The sequence below is a fragment of the Acinonyx jubatus genome, chromosome C2 (genome assembly GCF_027475565.1).
Source record: "Acinonyx jubatus isolate Ajub_Pintada_27869175 chromosome C2, VMU_Ajub_asm_v1.0, whole genome shotgun sequence".
Lineage (NCBI taxonomy): Eukaryota > Metazoa > Chordata > Mammalia > Carnivora > Felidae > Acinonyx > Acinonyx jubatus.
The window spans coordinates 106273626-106293178 of record NC_069384.1 but is presented as its reverse complement, the minus strand read 5'-3'; the positions used below and the strand labels follow the sequence as shown (position 1 = coordinate 106293178).

The window sequence follows — 19553 nt, the reverse complement described above, 5'->3', positions numbered from 1 at the left end:
TGTATATTTAGAATGTAATCATCTTTTTCCTTTTGGTATATCGTACATAATAAGTAATGAAATAATGATATTTGATGTGATGGGACGTATGACTAACTTTTAAAATTATTGTTTGTTGGTAAACTAGGTGGCCATTATGACCTAGTTGAACCCTGAAATTCAATAATCTGAGATTAACCATGACACATCTATCTAAAGCTGTGACCAGAAGTCTGTTTATTACTACTGTTAAGTGTGCCAATTTGACTTCTTAAACTTTTTTTCTGTTAATGAGTGAGTATCTCATGTTGAATCAGCCTTCCACAGATAACTGATAATTTCTAGACAAAGTAACTACCTAAAAACACCTGGAGAGTGACCAAAATCAAGCACATAGCAGAGAGAATGTCCAAAAATTGAAAAAAGGCATATTACTAAGTGAAAGAAGCCAGACTGAAAGGCTACATACTATATGATTCCAACTAAATGATATTCTGAAAAGGGCAAAACTATGGATATAGTAAAAAAAAGTCTTTGTTTGCCGGGGGGTGGGGGTGGGGGAAGGATGAATAGATTGGGCGTGAAGGATTTTTAAGGCAATGAAAATACTTTGTATGATACTAGAATGGTGGATACATGTCATTATACATTTGTCAAAGCTCAGAATGTAAGCACCAAGAGTGAATCCTAATATAAACTAAGGATTTGGGGGTGTTTGTGATGTGTGAGTGTAGGTTTATTGATTTTAAGAAATGTCGCACTCTGGTGTAGGATGTTGATGATGGGAGAGGCTATGCATGTGTGCAGGCAGAAGTTATATGGGAATCTCTGTACTTCCTGCCTAATTTTCCTATGAGCCTAAAACTGATGTTTTATAAAGCCTATTTTTTTTGAAGTAAAAGAAGAAAATGGCACTGGGTGAATTCCCTGGGGTTTTGTTTTTATTTTTGTTTGTTTAAGGCTAATGGGTTGAGGGCAGAGTATAGTGTGTTCTACGCAGGGAAGCTAAAACTCTGAAGAAATCTGTAGTCTTTTTGGCTTGAAGACTGGAGGACATAGATCAAGGCAGCCTCTGAGAAATAAGGGAATATCCCAGAAAAGAGATAATCAGCGAGGGAGAGTTCAGAGTTTGCATATAAGCTTTTTCCAAATCTCTGTTCTACTTCTACAATGCACGTGCACAGGGAAGACTTTAAACAGCCCACCAAAGGCCGAAATAACTGATATTTTAGCTGTCACCCAAGGGTAGACATATTTTACAGTTTGAGTTCAGACAAGTTAGCTGCTTATTAAAATAAAACAATACCAAAAATCACTACCCTTTGGAGGAATATAACAGAATTCAAGGTCTCCTTAGCATAACATCCCCAATGTTCAAGATGCAATCCCCAATTCCTTGAACTGGGAAGAAACAGGAAAGTATGGATCATACTCAAGAGAACAGACAACAGAAACCAATGCTGAGTTGATCCAGATGATATAATTAACTAACCAGGATTTCAAATTAGCTGTTAACTATGTTCAATGACATAAAAGAAAATAAGCTAGTAATGAATGAAAAGAGATAGACTATCTCAGCAAGAAACTATTAAAAATTGGATAGTCAAGATTAGAAAAATATAGTATCTGAAATAAAAATTTACTGGATGGACTTCTATAGCATATTGTGATTATAGAAAAAAGAATCAGCAAACTTTATTCATTTTGAAGAAGAAAACTAAATAACATTGAAGAAAGATGAACAGAATCCCAGGACTCTAAAAGGATGTAAAAATGATGTATAATTCATAGAGCAACCACTAAAAAATAAATACAAAATGATAAAGCTACAGAGGTAATAAATAAACTAAAAAAATAACTCTTTTAAAAGTATCCAAACAATGGAGAATTACTATCACCTGTCTCTAAGATTTATTATGTATTATGGCATATGGATCATCAATAGATAAATGGAACAATAACCTGGTAAATGATCCCTATTTGTATGATTATTTCACTTTTCACAAATGTGCCAAAACGATCAAATGGGAAACAAGAAAGTCTTTCAACAAATTGTGCTAGAACAGTAGAATACCCATATGGGAAAATATACCTCAAGTCCTACATTACATTGTACATGAAGCTAATTCAAGATAAATCATAGAACTAAATATAAAAGCTAAAACTATCAAAGAAGAAATAGAGGAAAATATCTTCATGAATTGGTAGTAAATGAAGTTTTTTGGGTAGAAAAAGACCCAAAAATTGATGTGTTAGACTTTATCAAAATTAAAAATTTCTGTTCATCAAGAGATGCTATTAAGAAAATGAATAGGTGGTGAGACTGGCGACGGTTAGGAAGAGGTACAGACGAAATTGGAACTTCTGGCTTCGGTGTGGTCATGTTTCTCCAGTATTACCTCAATGATCAGGGAGACCGGGTCTATACGCTGAAGAAGCTTGACCCTATGGGACAGCAGACCTGCTCAGTTCATCCTGCTCGGTTCTCCCCAGATGACAAATACTCTCGACACCGAATCACCATCAAGAAACGCTTCAAGGTGCTCATGACCCAGCAACTGCGCCCTGTCCTCTGAGGGCCCCTTAAATTTCATGTCTCCTCTGCTACCCCTCAAGAGACTTTCTGAAACCAAGCTCTTCAGTGTGTGAGCCTAGAAGCCTTCTTATCATCCTTGCTCTTTGGAATCGGTTTCATCATTGCCATTGTTCATGCTTGTGTGAAACAGTCATGGTAGCATACCTCTTAAGGGAACAAGTTTGAATCTTTCCATATTTTGAATTGCTGCCAGGTTATTAAATTGATTTGAAAGAAAAAAAAGAAAGAAAAAAAATGAATAGGTAAGCCACAGACAGAGAAAATATTAAAAAAAAAAACGTTTAAAAAACAAAGAATTGCTGTCTGGATTACATAAAGAGCACCAACAAGTCAGTAATGAAAGGACAAACAATCCAGTCAACAATGGCTAAAAGATTTGAGCAGACACTTTACAAGGAAACACATACAGTTGACCAATACGACATGAAAAAGTGCTGAACATTATTGGTCGAAAGGGAAATGCAAATGTCAACAGTACATACCCACTATACTTGTTAAAATGAAAAAGACTGACAACAGCAAATGTTAGTGAGGAAGAAAAGCAACTGGAATTCTTATGCAAATTGGTGAGAGTATAAAATGCTACAACCACTTTGAAAAAAGATCTGACGGTTGTTGTTGTTGTTGTTTAACAAAACTAAAGATACACCTACCCAATGACCCTGAAATTCTTCTTTGGTATTTATGTGCTCTCCCTGCCATGAAAACATATGCCCATACATATATCCTAAAGAAGTGTTCATTGTGTCAGGCTAGTACCCTTAAATAAGGGAGCAAAATTAATGCTCTTATAGCTTAAATATATTTATTAATATATAACTAATATATTAAATATATATAAAAATGTAGACCCATGTAAATATGCAGAACTGATTTTTGACAAGGGTGAACAAGCAGTTCAATGGAAGAAGGATAGGCTAGCCTTTTTATTGTTGTTGTTTTTTAACAAACTGAAAATAATAATGGAGGCAATGGAGTGACTGGAGTAACTGGTTACACATAGGCATAAAAATAAATAAAAAGAACCTTGACCAAAACCTTGTACCTTATGCAAAAATTAATTCATAATGGATCATAGACCTAAATGGAAAATAGAAAACTAGAAAATCTTTGGGACTTAGGATTCTCAGACTTGAACTAAAAGCATGATACATAAAAGGAAAACTTGATAAATAAGAACCTCAACAAAATTAAGAACTTTTATTCTGTGAAAGACCCTGTTAAGAGGATGAAAAGACAAATTACAGATTAGGAGAAAGTATTTGTGGACCACACAAAGGACTTTTATCTGGAATAGATGAAAAACTCTCAAGACTCTACGTTTTAAATAAACAGTTTAATTAGGAAATGGGCAAAATATGTGAGCAAAAATTTCACCTAGAGGTTATGCAGATGGAATAATAAAGCATATGAAAAATTGTTCAACATTAGCCAATTAGGGAAATACAAATTATAACTGTAATGAAATACTACTACACATCTATTAGAATGTCTAAAATTGTAAAGATTTCCTAGAGACATAATTTTAAGTCCATATGATTAAGCTAATAGGACTAAGAACAACAGAAAAATCTTATTAAGATAAAGAAATTATATAAGATTAATACTAATAATTGTATTTACATTAGCTAGCATTATATGATACTTATTCTAACGGCTAAAAAAAGCTGTATTAGCTATAAACTTTAACAATATTATAAACATTTTAAATGACAAATACTTTTTCAATACCAGCTTTTATTTATGATCTATGTGGATATATTCTTAGGGTGTGAGTTGATTCTGCATGACACAGTTCTTCAATTGAGAAGTTGATATAAGGGGCTCCTGGGTGGCTCAGTCGGTTAACTGTCTGACTTTGGCTCAGGTCATGATCTCACAGTCTGTGGGTTCGAGCCCTGTGTTGGGCTCTGTGCTGATAGCTCAGAGCCTGGAGCCTGCTTTGGATTCTGTCTCCTTCTCTGTCTGCCCCTCCCCACTTGTGCTCTCTCTGTTTCTCAAAAATAATGAAATGAATGAAAATGAAATGAAAATAAATGAAATGAAAATAAATGGAAAAAAAAAGTTAAACTAGAAAAGTTGATATAAGAAGAACAATGGAAACATTTTTATAAGAAGTAAAACAAACCCGTAATTCCTTTATCCTAACATAGTTGTTTTCATTTTCCCATTTTATCTTCTAGTCCAACATATGCTCATCTATTTTTTTCCATATTTATAATCACAGTGTAAATGCCAGTAAATGTTCTAAAATATGTTATTGGCTAAATTATGTCACTGCACTCCCCCATTCATATGTTAAAGTTCCAATCCCCAGCACCTCAGAATATATCTGTATTTGGAGTGAGGGTTCTTTTTTCTTAATTTTTTTTTAATGTTTCATTTATTATTGAGAGACAGAGCGAGACGGAGCATGAGCATGGGAGGGACAGACAGAAGAGGAGACACAGAATTTGAAGCAGGCTCCAGGCTCTGAGCTGTCAGCACAGAGCCCTATGTGGGGCTTGAACCCACCAACTGTGAGATCATGACCTGAGCCGAAGTCGGACTCCCAACCGACTGAGCCACCTAGGCGCCCCTAGGGTTCTTAAAGAAATAAATTTAAATGGGTGGGCTCTAATCTGATTGGTGTTCCTTATAAAAACAGAGGAAACAGAAACATACAGAAGAAAGAGTCTTGAAGACACAGGAAGAAGATGGCCTTTTATAAGCCAAGTAGAGAGGCCTGGAACAGATCTGTCCTTCATGGCCCTTGAAAGAAACCAACCTAGCTGATACCTTAATCTCAGACTTCTTAGCCTCCAGAATTGTGAAAAAATCAATCTCTGCCCCTTAAGCTACCCGGTCTCTGCTACTTTGTTACAGCAGCCCTAGCAAACTCATAATATAGTGAACCCCATACAAATTCACAACATTATTTGAGATACTTTAAAAGTTTTGCACATTAAAATTTAGGCTTAAAATCAAAGTCCAGAACAGAAACAACATTCCTAGAAAAGGCTTTGCTTAATATTTTCTTGCTGGCAAGAATGTTGATTATTGAATAGCGGATATGAGTAAAATATTTCCTACCCCTCTAATGAGTGGCTATCTCTTTATATAATCAATGTTTTTAAGCTCAAATATTCATAGATTAGGTTTTCTTTTTTTTCTTGTATTACTTTTTAAAAATTTTTTTGAGGTTTATTTATTTTTTGATAGAGAGAGAGACAGAGTGCAAGGGGGGAGGGGGGAGGGGCAGAGAGGGAGACACAGAACCCAAAGCAGACTCCAGGCTCTGAGCTGTCAGCACAGAGCCCAATGCGGGGCTCGCACTCAGTCTGTGAGATCATGACCTGAGCTGAAGTCGGACGCTCAACCGACTGAACCACCCAGGCACCCATTTTTTTTAAGTTTTTTTGAGGTTTATTTATTTTTTGAGAGAGAGAGAGAGAGAGAGAGAGAGCTAGCATAGATTAGGTTTTATTAAAGCAGAGCATACCTATTTTGATAAAAGAAATTTCAGGAAAAAATATTTTTACCAAGGTAGATTATTTTAAGTGTAGAATCAGTTTGTTTCCACTCTCAAAATAACTATTGGATAGCTCCTGAATTTTTAAAATTCAAGTTCCAAATTAGGCTTGGAAATGTAGTCCACATATTTTCATAAAATTGAAGAAATTAGGGATGAAATAGGCCTATTTTCTCATCCTATTAAAAATGTTAGCTGCTTTTGCATGTGTGTTTTTACTACCTTACCTAGCCTAACATTAAAGAATCTGTGACTCAAAATGCTTGCCTCTGAAGTGAAGGGCAAGATAAGACAAAAAATATTCAGGATACTGTATTCAACCAGTATATCAGAAACTATTTAGAAGTTTTGCTCAATAAAGCCTTTACTCATTTGGTAGGTATGTATTGAGCTCCTGTTATTTCTAGGACATCATGGTAAAAATTGTGGGTGGAATAAAAAATGACTAATATATGATCTCTGGCCTAAGTAACTTACAGTCCAATAATAGATCACATGTATACATATTATCAGTGCAGTAAAAATGGTGTAAATTGGTGTGAGTTCTAGGAAGATCCAGGTCACTTCCAGATTGGGTCAGAAAAGATTGCCAGGCCATGGTAGCATATGAGCAATAGCAAGCCAAATGAATGAAGTTAGAAGGACCTTCTTCATAGGGGGTGCTGAGATAAGGGAAACCAAGGTGGGTACAACAACCAGAATAGGTTAACCTGGTGGAAATCATAACTTCTGAACTCCAAATTGGAACACGTGACTGACAGATATGATGCTGTAGAATGATGAAGGTAGGACCCAGTATTTGACATCAGGATTGCCGTAGGTACAGGGAATGTGTCATTTGTCGAGGGTGAGTTAATTCCCCTTCATTGAGTTTTAGTCTTCTAATTTCACATTAGAAATATAGCTCCTATTAGTTTGGAAATCTTGCTGTACTTTTCCATGTATTAGAATATATTGCACAACTGAATTTGTATTGCAGATTCTATTCTTCTAATGTCAGATAGAAAGTCATGTTGACATGAGTAGTTATTTTAGAGACAGATAGCAGTGTACACTTACAGAGTCAGCCTGCTAACCTAAGCAGCATCATTCTGGCAAATGAAAAATAGGTGACAGCATGTGCGGATTCCTCTGCACTGTCATTCTGACTTAAACACAGATATGATTAGGATATGATACAGTTTATTCAGCAGAAGGAGCCACCTTTATGGATACAGAAATACTAGAGAAAAATTGGGCCTAAAGAAAAACTGCAACCTCCATATTTTTTAAATTCTATTCTTTTAAAATTTTACACACTAGTGTGTTAGCAGTTTTCTTTACACAAATGGGTGCATATCCGTAAGTATTTAGAAGCATATAGTTATTCTTAGGAAAAATATTCCCATTTAAGTAATTGTTTGAATATGGTAGAACCTCACTTACTTGGTCCCTGCCAATTTATTTCTCCAGGTTTTCCATTTTGAGCAACAATTAGAAGTGAAGTAGGTGCCAGACTCCTTGTGGTCACCCCTAAATCTGTCTTAACAGTCACATTTTCTTTCGGACATGCTCATCACCCGCAGAAAGACATTTTACTTTCTCTCCTTGGACCACATTCCTAATTCTATTCTTCACCATCCTTTAAGGCATGTTCTCTTCTCTGTGCTCTGTCTAGCCAACCGCTTTACTTCTGTTTAACCACTTACCAGCCCTATTGCCTCTGATGCCATGTCTGTCTTCTGGCTCTCTGCTTCAGGTCTTCACTAGCCTATCTGGTGCTGTGGTGCCCCCAAGACCAAGCCAGTCTCCTCTGATCCCCAATCACATGCTACACCCATCACATGGCCCAGGATAAGCTAAACAAGAAAGGGGATGCCAAGTGAACTATCTGGAAAAGCAGACTGTCCAGATTTTCACATAGATCACCTCCTCATCAATTCAAATTAATTGCGGTTGTACAAATTTTATAGTATTTTATCATTATTGTGTGTGTATTTTTATATTTTAGTGGTGGTTTAAGACAGTGCTGAAGAGACTGCTTAAGGGAGAGCTTGATGATTATTCTGAAGGATAATATGTTCCATGCATTTCTCACAAAATTATATAAAATTAGCACATTTAAATCTACATAATGCTGTGAAGGCATATTTTTATTAAACTTAATCTAAGTAGATAGAATAATGACAAGTGATTGCTATGATAAAATTCTGGTCTCATTTTGAGTGGACAAAGTATTATTAGAATCATTAAGCTCTATTAACTAATACTTTCTGCCCATAAATTTATTAGTTTTAGACACTGAATCCTTTTATTCCTCTCCACCCCTACTGTCTTTCTTCATAATTTGTATAGAATGTACCCTAATTACTGTCCTAGAAATGCCACCCAACCAGCTCATGCTAGCACATTTAAATGTACTTTTCTGAATCATGTTGCCAAGAAAACAATTTAATTTCAATAAAACTCAGAACATTATGCAGATATTGTGTTATTCATTTATGTGAGCATTTAAAAAGCAAGATGGATTGCCATTTAATACAATTTAAAGGCTAACCTACTAAAACTTTTCATGCATCATTTAGCAATGCAATCCTTCTTCTTTCTTTTTCAGAATAACTACTAAATTTAAATTTTTTGGTTAGGTGTCATTCTACTGACAGAAAAGTTATCTTGACTTTCAACTATTGATTTTCTAGAAGAAAATAATCATTCTACAGGGAAATGATTTATGATTCAATTTTGTCTATTTGCAAACTTTGACTTTTCTATACAGAAATAGAGATACTAAAGAAAAGTTTGACAGTGTCCCAGAGAAATAAGATGTGCCTTGAAGAGGAAATGAAAAATCTGAAATTGTTGTCAGATGCAGCCATACTGAGGTCTCAGCAGATTCAGACATCCCAACAACAGGAAGCAAACTTGCAAACCAGATGCCATGACTTGGAAAAAGAAGTACTAGGTAAAGAGAATGATTTTATTTGCTGTTGTTAGCAACTGGCCATAACAAAGAAGTATTTACATTTTTATTTCTTTTATAATCACAGCAAAATCTTGTTTTAATTAGTGTTGCAAATATGGCTAATTACTAGTAACTAAGTCAATAACTGTGTCTGTGATCAATATTTACTATCATCCCTTCTGATTCTGCCATTGAGAGTGAATGCCATTCACACTTAAGTGAGTATATTCCTTGATTTTCCCAAAGGAAAAATTAAAAACTGTGTTTGGTGGGGCGCCTGGGTGGCTCAGTCGGTTAAGCGTCCGACTTCGGCTCAGGTCATGATCTCGTGGTTGGTGGGTTCGAGCCCCGTGTCGGGCTCTGTGCTGACAGCTCAGAGCCTGGAGCCTGTTTCAGATTCTGTGTCTCCCTCTTTCTCTGACCCTCCCCGGTTCATGCTCTCTCTCTCTGTCTCAAAAATAAACAAATGTTAAAAAAAAATTTAGAAAAAAACCTGTGTTTGGGGCACTATGGGCAAAGGTTTTAAATTTCTACCTGCGAGGAATGAGTGTCTTGGCACTATGGAATTTGTACTTTTCCCTAAAGGCAATAGGAATCCTTGAAAATTCATAATCAATTTTCATTCAAGGAGAATACTATAATACAAGCAGTGTTTTAGCAAAATTAAGTTATTACAATGATTGGGGGTGTTCCAGATAATCAAGAAATTGGAGCTAGGTAGCCATTTAAAAAATATCTTTGCTGATAACCCAGGCCCGAGACTAACTGTAACAAACTGAAGTAGGAAGGGAACTACATTTTTTGGGTCCTAATATGCACTGTATGTAAATTACTTCTGTCAGTTGCCACAGGGATCATGAAAAACAGGTATAATTGTCCCATCTTGCAGAGAAGAGAATCAAAGCCTAGAAAGGTTAACAAGCCTGTTTTCACATAGCTGGTAAATGGTAGGGAGTGAAACAGTTCAGATTCCAAGACTCGTGCTCATCGCACTGTGTCTCCTTGGTCATCTCCGTGGCCACAATGGGAAAACCAAGATAGAATCAAGATTGAGCAGACTACCCAGGATTAGAGAGGTGAACATCTGGCTAAGTAGACAGGGAGAGAAGGAAGTCACAGAGGACTCTGAACCTCTTTTATTGAGAGTATTTAATGATGGGAGCACACCACAGACTAGGAAATCTGGAGAGAAAGTGGTGCTGGAATGGAAAATAAGGACTCGTTACGTGAAGTTGGAGCAGATATCAAATATTTTAATTTTCCCTTCTGTGAATTACCTATTTATAGATTTTGCCAATTTTCTATTGCATTATTGGAATTTTTCTTGATAATTTTTAAGAGCAGTTTGTATAATGTAGTAATTATAATCTATATTCGGTTTTTTTCTAATGTATAATTTGTTGACTTTTTATGGTAAATTTTACTACCAAAATTTTTCATTTTGATGTGATCAAATGATATGTCTTGTATTGTTTTTGGTTAGTTTTGGTTAAAACATTCTTAAATTGTACAGATAGTCTCGAGGTTTTTTTTTACATTTAAGTCATTAGTCCATGTAAGATTTATTTTTTATATGATATGAGATATGGGGGATTAGTTTTATTCTTTCCAAATGGATAACCAGTTGTATCAGTATTGTATATTAAATAATCCATCCTTTTACACTGAATAGAACTATTTGTCATATGTTAAAATTTTATATATGTTAGCATTGATTACTGTGTTCTCTTTTGTTCCACACATTTATTTGATATACCATTCATACGTATTCATTTGAATATAGTGACTTAATAGCATAATCGCACAGCTGGTAAATCCTTTCTCTTTCTACTGTTCTTACTTTTTAAATATATACGTGGAGGAGTTAGTCTTCAATTTGAATTTTTTAAGATCCTGTATTTACTTCTAATCCAAAGACTAATTGATACTTAGTAAAGTTTTTCTCCTCCAGTCTTTATACTTTTCTTACATATTTATATTTACAAGAAGTTATTCTTCCACATGAAGTTAAGGTAATTTCATTTAATACTAATCCCAACAGAGATTCTAGCTGGAATTGCATTATATTTACATATTAAATTTTGGAGAATTGGCGTTTTTAGTGATATTAAGTCTCAATATTGTAAAAGTCTTCTCATTCAAGAATATAGTACGTCCTTTCATTTCTTTAAGCTTTTTTTGTTTCTAATTATGATTTCTTAGTTTTATTTGGCTATGTTACTTTTTCCTTCTTGTTAAATTTATGACTGTCATGTTTTTGCATCTACTATAAGTGGACTTATTTCACTATTTCAGTCTCTTGGTATTTTGTTTTTGTTTTTGTTTTGGTGCCAAAACGTGCTTTTATTATAGCACAGAGACAGGACAAGTAGGCAGAAAGAGTTGCACTGGGATTGTGAGGAGTAATTGGTTATATACTTTTTAGTTAGTGGGGGTTAGGGGTAAGGTAAGTCTCTAAGGAATTTGAGCATGTTAAAAAGCAAGGTCTCCAGGATCTTGGAGGGCTGTTGTTAAGATAAGGTTGCTTTTAGTCTTTAATGAAACATCAACAGTAAAGTAGCCATGAGTTCCTTGAAGAATGTCACACTCTGCATGTCTCAGGAATTTATAAGTGGGGGGTTGCAAGTTGTAAAGAGATGATTTTAGCCCCATTTCTCTTACCTTTGTTCTCTTCATCATTTGCCCCCTGAATTACTTGACCCTTAAATCTTTAAGGTTGCTGAGGGTGGAAGGTCTTATCTTCTGTAACTTTTTGCTGCTGAATAGGGGCATTGGTCATTTGGGGTTATAGGAATTGTTAAAAGCAGAGGCAGCCAAATCCAAGGTAGACAACATATATGAATCTCCTTGAGTACAAAAGATTATCTGTCCACTTGAAGTTATGCCACTGAGGGAGTCTGGGCACCAGGTGGAGAGACATTTAAAAGACAGCAAAACACGATTGAAATTATTATGAGAAAAAGAAGCCCAATAAAGAGACCTTTGATAGTTGACCAAAATCCTCCAGTTCAGGAGTTTAACCAATTATTAAAGAAGAGGGAGAGATTGTTTAAAGTGGCAATTTGAGGGGCACCTGGGTGGCTCAGTCAGTTGGGCATCTGGCTTTGGCTCAGGTAGTGATCTCACGGTTCGTGGGTTTAAGCCTCGCGTTGGGCTCTGTGCTGACAGCTCGGGGCTTGGAGTCTGCTTCAGATTCTGTGTTTTACTCTCTCTTCACCCTTCCCTCTCTCTCTCTTTCTCAAAAAAAAAATAAAACATTGGGGCGCTTGGGTGGTTCAGTCGATTAGGTTGCCGACTTCAGCTCAGGTCATGATCTATATAGGCCTGTGAGTTCGAGCCCCACATCAGGCTCTGTGCTGGCAGCTGGGAGCCTGGAGTTGGCTTCAAATTCTGTGACTCCCTAGCTCTCTGCCCCTCCCCTGCACGCGCTCTCTCTCTCAAAAGTAAACATTAAAAAATTTTTTTTAAATAAAACATTAAAAAAATTTTAAGAAGTGCCAATTTGAGCACAATTAGCAATCCTGTTACATTTTGGTGATAATCTGGAATATATATGTAGCATTCAGTGTTTATGATGGCACATGTTCCACCCATGCTGCAGTTAAAACATCTAATACCATTTTATTTTGTAGAACTGCTTTATGAATGAGTTATTTCAGTGTTTAATATTGTAATGCTATTTGAGAGTCACGTAAGGCCTTAATCGTGTAGCAGGTGGTGTTAGCCATGATATAGACTCTGTTTTGTTTAGCAAGCAGTCAGGTAATTAATAAGAGACACTTCTACAGAAACAAAAGAAAAATATAGGTTAATGGTTGGAGCAAATTACAAACCCAGTGTCTGGGTCTTGAGTGCTCCTAGTGAAAGATTTTCAGATGTCAGGCTTGAAGCATTCTCATATGGTGTGGGAACAGGCAGCAGGAATCAGATGAGTTTTTCTGGTTTGTAATTTAAGTGTCTCTGGTGATCATTTTGACCCATAGAGCAGGCACAAAGATTGTCTATACACAAGTTTTGTGGCAATTTGTCTAAAGCTGAACTCAGTTTTCAGTGTTTTAGGAAAAAGGACAGTTTTAGTTAAAAGAATGGAAGAAAATTGAAATCTTCATATTTGTTGATAGAATAAGGAAAGGTTATTGATTTTTGTGTATTTGTCTTATACCCATCAACTTTATAAAATCCTCATATTCTAGTAGTTTTTTTTACTACTATCTCTTGGATTATCTAGTTCTACAATTGTATCACCTGCTCAATACCCGCCCAAAAAGAGTTCCTCTATTTTTTTCCAGTGTTTATATCTGTTATTTTATTTTCTTATCTTGTTAATATCTTATGAAGTTCATTTGAACCCCTCAGACTTTGTTAAATAATAATGGCATTGAACATCCATATCTACTTACTGATTTTAATTGAAATTATTTGGTGCTTTGCCACTTGGAATTATGTTTGATGTTTTTGGTAAATATTTATTTTTAATTAACTATTTTACTTGTATTCCAATTTTAGTTAGATGTTTTAAATGAAATGCTGTTGGATTTTGTTAAGTGCCTCTCAGCATCTATTGATATAATAGTGTTTTTTCTCCTTTAACCAACTGGTAAAATGGACTAGTATTATTGAATTTCTTGATGTTGAAGTGTCTTTGCTTTCATGGAATAAGCCATGCATCATTTACTTTTTGAATATATCATTTGCTACATGTATATATTTTATTTGTAAATTTTGTGCATATATATTAATAAATGAGATTGCTTTATAAGGTTTTTTTTTTACTAGCAAGTACTAATTTTATCAGAGCTTTGCATTAAAATTAAGTGAACATCATAAACAGGTTTAATCACATGAATTATCCATTTTTTAAAGTTAGATAAAACTTGACCTGAGCCACATATCATTAGGTAAAATTCAATTATGAACTCCTTTGATTTCAGTACGTCTTTGAATGGTATTTAGTATTTTCAGAGTTGTCTGTGGTAATTGACTATTTGAATATTCAGTTCTTCTCACATCAGTTTTGATTCTTTATATTTGGATGGTAAATTATTCAATTTTCTCTAAGATTTCAAATTTATACCCATAATATGGAATGCAATACTCTTATTTTAAAATATTCCCTCTGTCTGTGATTAGGCCTGATATCTGATTTTTAATCTTGTCTATTTTTCGTTTATCTTTTATTATTTATCAGGCTTGCAAGGCCTTCATTTTTTAGTCTTTTCAAAGAACTAGCCTTTGTATTTTTTATGCTATTACTTTTATTTTCTATAACATTACTTTCCATCTCTATATTTATTAATTTCCTATTCCTAGTTTCTTTTTATTTTTTGTTTTTATTTTTCAGACTTCTGAAGGGAATACTTCGTTCTTTTATTTCTCATCTTTTTTTTGTTCAATGATAGAGGCATTTGAAGGAATGAGTTTTCCTATGAGTAAAATTTTATCTATGTCTCATATATTCAATATGAATTATTCTTCTTTTCAATACTGTCTAAGTACTGTGTAATTTCTAATTTTTTCTTTGGTGAAAGGGTTATCTAGGAGTATATTTCTGAATTTCTAAGTATGTAGTTAATTATTTGGGGAAGGAGTTACTTTCTTATTATTTATTTAACTTGAGAGTATTCTGACTAAATAATGTGACTTATAATACCTTTTTGAATTTGTGGAGCTCTCCTGTATGTTGAATACATGATCTAGTGCTATAGATATTCCTTAAAAATACAAAATGTAATTCTCAGCTTCATGGTTATAATGGTATCTCAGCTGATTATAGGATTCTTGAGTTCTTTTCTCTCAGTACACTGTGGATGCTCTTTTTCTAGCTTTCAATGTTGCAAATGTTACTGCAGCTCTGATTCTTTTTCCTTTAAAGGTACTTCATTCTTTAGCCTGAAAACTTGTTAGATTTTTATTTCTCTTGTTTTGTTTTTTTTTTCTCTTTTTCTTCACTGGGCTTCAGTTGGATCACTCATAATCCTTGGTTCATGACACATATGTACTGGCTGGGACTTCATGTACAATCTTGAGTATAATAATAATAGTGGGCATCCTTATCTCATTCACAGTTTAAAAAAATACACTGCTGAATAACTTTTGGTTTTAAGCAGAAATTATAATGAATGTAAAATATCTAGAGAATGATATTAAAAGCACTATATATCAAAACTTGTGGAATACAGCAAAAGAAGTGTTTTCAGGGAGATGTATAGCTTTAGGAGTCATATAAGAAGGAAAGGACAGGGACACCTGAATGGCTCAGTTGGTTGAGCATCAACTCGATTTCAGCTCAGGTTGTGATTTGGAGTCTGCTTAAGATTCTCTCTTTCTCTCTCTCCCCCCATGCCGCCCCCCTCTCCCTCTGCCCACCCCCACTCACATGCTCTCTCACTCTCTCTAAAATTTAAAAAAAAAAAAAGAAAGAAGGAAAGAACAAACTCAAATAACAGAAGAAAAAATAATAAAAATAATACCAGCAGTGAGTGAAATAGAAAAGAGATGATAAAGAAGACCAGAAAAACAAAGCATTGATATTTTTTTTAAAAACCAACAAAGTAGACCTTTGGCAAGTTTAATCAGAAGATGAGAGAAAATACAAATGTAAAATGTGAGTAATGAAAGAGGGGCAGTTACTACAGATAAAGGGTAAAAAAATAATAATAAAAGTGGATGCTGTCAACAATCTTATGCCAACAACTGTGAAGCCTTAGATGAAATGGATATACTATTAGAAAACTATATCTTACCAAGACTTACTCAAAAAAATTAAATGGCCCTATAACTATTAAAGAGATTGGAGCAATGTCTTCTCACAAAGAAAAAAACAAATTTTTTAACAAGCAATCTACCAACTTTCAGGGAACAAAAGTCTTTTTTTTTTTTTTAATATATGAAATTTATTGTCAAATTGGTTTCCATACAACACCCAGTGCTCATCCCAAAAGGTGCCCTCCTCTATACCCATCACCCACCCTCTCCTCCCTCCCACCCCCCATCAGCCCTCAGTTTGTTCTCAATTTTTAACAGTCTCTTATGCTTTGGCTCTCTCCCACTCTAACTTCTTTTTTTTTTTTTTTTTTTTTTTTTTTACAAAAGTCTTAATGTTATACAGTATTTTCTTTCCTTTTTTAAAAATTTTTAATTAATTTTTTTTTTAATTTACATCCAAATTAGTTAGCATATAGCGCAACAATGATTTCAGGAGTAGATTCCTTAGTGCCCCTTACCCATTTAGCCCATCCCTTCTCCCAGAACCCCTCCAGTAACCCTGTTTGTTCTCCATATTTATGAGTCTCTTATGTTTTGTCCCCCTCCCTGTTTTTATGTTATTTTTGCTTCCCTTCCCTTATGTTCATCTATTTTGTCTCTTAAAGTCCTCATGTGAGTGAAGTAATATGGTATTTGTCTTTCTCTGACTGATTAATTTCACTTAGCATAATACCCTCTAGTTCCATCCACGTAGTTGCAAATGGCAAGATTTCATTCTTTTTGATTGCCGAGTAATACTCCATTGTATATATATATACCACCTCTTCTTTATCCATTCATCCATTGATGGACATTTGGGCTCTTTCCATACTTTGGCTATTATTGTTAATAGTGCTGCTATAGACATTGGGATGCATGTGTTCCTTCGAAACGGCATACCTGTATCCCTTGGATAAATACCTAGTAGTGCCATTGCTGGGTTGTAGGGTAGTTCTATTTTTAGTTTTTTGAGGAACCTCCATACTGTTTTCCAGAGTGGCTGCACCAGCTTGCATTGCCACCAAGAATGCAAGAGATCCTCTTTGTCCTCATCCTCGCCAACATCTGTTGTTGCCTGAGTTGTTAATGTTAGCCGTTCCAACAGGTGTAAGGTGGTATCTCGCTGTGGTTTTGATTTGTATTTCCCTGAGGATGAGTGATGTTGAACATTTTTTCATGTGTTGGTTGGCCATCTGGATGTCTTCTTTGGAAAAGTGTCTATTCATGTCTTTTGCCCATTTCTTCATTGGATTATTTGTTTTTTGGGTGTTGAGTTTGAGAAGTTCTTATAGATGTTGGATACTAACCCTTTATCTGATATGTCACTTGCAAATATCTTCTCCCATTCCATCGGTTGCCTTTTAGTTTTGCTGATTGTTTCCTTTGCTGTGCAGAAGGTTTTTATTTTGATGAGGTCCCAATAGTTCATTTTTGCTTTTGTTTCCCATGCCTCCGGAGACATGTTGAGTAAGAAGTTGCTGTGGCCAAGATAAAAGAGGTTTTTGCCTTCTTTCTCCTTGAGGAATTTGATGGCTTCCTGTCTTACATTTAGGTCTTTCATCCATTTTGAGTTTATTTTTGTGTATGGTGTAAGAAAGTGGTCCAGGTTCATTATTCTGCATGTCTCTGTCCAGTTTTCACAGCACCACTTGCTGAAGAGACTGTCTTTATTCCATAGGATATTCTTTCTTGCTTTGTCAAAGATTAGTTGGCCATATGTTTGTGGGTCCCTTTCTGGGTTCTCTATTCTGTTCCATTGATCTGAGTGTCTGTTCTTGTGCCAGTACCATACTGTCTTGATGATTACAGCTTTGTAGTATAGCTGAAGTCCGGGATTGTTATGCCTCCTGCTTTGGTTTTCTTTTTCAAGATTGCTTTGGCTATTCGGGATCTTTTCTGGATCCATACAAATTTTAGGATTATTTGTGCTAGCTCTCTGAAGAATGCTGATGTTTTTTTTTGATAGGGATTGCATTGACTGTGTAGATTTCTTTGGGTAGTATCAACATTTTAACAATATTTGTTCTTCCTATCCAGGAGCATGGAATCTTTTTCCATTTTTTTGTGTGTGTTTTCTTCAATTTCTTTCATAAGCTTTCTATAGTTTACAGTGTATAGATTTTTCACCTCTTTGGTTAGATTTATTCCTAGGTATTTTATGGTTTTGGTGCAATTGTAAATGGGATCGATTCCTTGATTTCTCTTTCTGTTGCTTCATTGTTGGTGAATAGGAATGCAACCGATTTCTGTGAGTTGATTTTATATCCTGCTGCTTTGCTGAATTCATGAATCAGTTCTAGCAGTTTTTTGGTGGAATCTTTAGGGTTTTACATATAGAGTATCAGGTCATCTGTGAAGAGTGAAAGTTTGACCTCTTCCTGGCTGATTTGGATGCCTTTTATTTTTTGTGTTGTCTGATTGCTGAGACTAAGACTTCCAATACTCTGTTGAATAACAGTGGTGAGAGTGGACATCCCTGTATTGCTCCTGACCTTAGGGGGAAAGCTCTCAGTTTTTCCCCATTGAGGATGATATTAACATTGGGTCGTTCATATATGGCTTTTATGATCTCGAGGTGTGATCCTTCTATGCCTACTTTCTTGAGGGTTTTTGTCAAGAAAGGATGCTGTATTTTGTCAAATGCTTTCTCTGCATCTATTGAGAGGATCATATGGTTCTTGTCCTTTCTTTTATTGATGTGATGAATCACATTAATTGTTTTGTGGATATTGAACCAGCCCTGCATCCCAGGTATAAATCCCGCTTGATCGTGGTGAATAATTTTTTTAATGTATTGTTGGATCTGGTTGGCTAATATCTTGTTGAGGATTTTTGAATCCATGTTCATCAGGGAAATTGGTCTAAAGTTCTCCTTTTTAGTGGGGTCTCTGGTTTTGGAATCAAGGTAATCCTGGCTTCATAGAGTTTGGAAGTTTTCCTTCCATTTCTATTTTTTGGAACTGCTTCAAGAGAATAGGTGCTAACTCTTCCTTAAATGTTTGGTAGAATTCCCCTGGAAAGCCATCTGGCCCTGGACCCTTGTTTTTTGGGAGATTTTTGATTACTAATTCAATTTCCTTACTGGTTATGGGTCTGTTCAAATTTTCTATTTCTTCCTGTTTCGGTTTTGGTAGTATATATGTTTCTAGGAATTTGTCCATTTCTTCCAGATTGCCCATTTTATTGGCATATAATTGCTGATAATATTCTCTTATTATTGTTTTTATTTCTGCTGTGTTGGTTATGATCTCTCCTCTTTCATTTTTGATTTTATTTATTTGGGTCCTTTCCTTTTTCTTTTTGATCAAACTGGCTAGTGGTTTTATCAATTTTGTTAATTCTTTCAAAGAACCAGCTTCTGGTGTCATTCATCTGTTCTACTGGTTTTTTTTGTTTTTGTTTTTGTTTTTTGTTTTGGTTTTGATAGCATTAATTTCTGCTCTGATCTTTATTATTTCCTGTCTTCTGCTGGTTTAGGGTTTTATTTGCTGTTTTTTTCTAAGCTCTTCAAGGTGTAAGGTTAGGTTGTATATCTGAGATCTTTCTTCCTTCTTTAGGAAGGCCTGGATTGGTATATGCTTTCCTCTTATGACCACCTTTGCTGTGTCCCCAAGGTTTTGGGTTGTGGTGTTATCATTTTCATTGGCTTCCATATACTTTCTAATTTCCTCTTTATCTTCTCGGTTAGCCCATTCATTCTTTAGTAGGATGTTTTTCAGTTTCCAAGTATTTGTTACCTTTCCAAATTTTTTCTTGTGGTTGATTTCAAGTTTCATAGCATT

At 35.1% G+C, this 19553-nt stretch overlaps 2 protein-coding genes across 4 annotated transcripts in view; both read left to right on the top strand.

The window, feature by feature from the left end:
- Window positions 1–19553, top strand: part of LEKR1 (leucine, glutamate and lysine rich 1) — a 216828-nt gene that overhangs the window by 76684 nt on the left and 120591 nt on the right. For all 3 annotated transcript variants that reach the window (XR_008297893.1, XM_027061551.2, XM_027061550.2), the window contains exon 7: window positions 8842–9027. Coding sequence is in view for 2 of the 3 variants with exons in the window: in XM_027061551.2 (XP_026917352.1) it covers window positions 8842–9027 (186 nt within the window). In the remaining variant the exon portion in view is untranslated. The remainder of the gene's footprint in view (window positions 1–8841; window positions 9028–19553) is intronic.
- LOC128315262 (H/ACA ribonucleoprotein complex subunit 3-like) lies at window positions 575–2779 on the top strand. The gene has a single exon (XM_053221277.1). The coding sequence runs from the start codon at window positions 2361–2363 to the stop codon at window positions 2553–2555; it is 195 nt and encodes a 64-aa protein (XP_053077252.1). The 5' UTR covers window positions 575–2360; the 3' UTR covers window positions 2556–2779.

Bases quoted from the DNA above. Each gene is read 5' to 3' on its own strand.
- LOC128315262 (XM_053221277.1), top strand. From the start codon at position 2,361: ATGTTTCTCCAGTATTACCTCAATGATCAGGGAGACCGGGTCTATACG.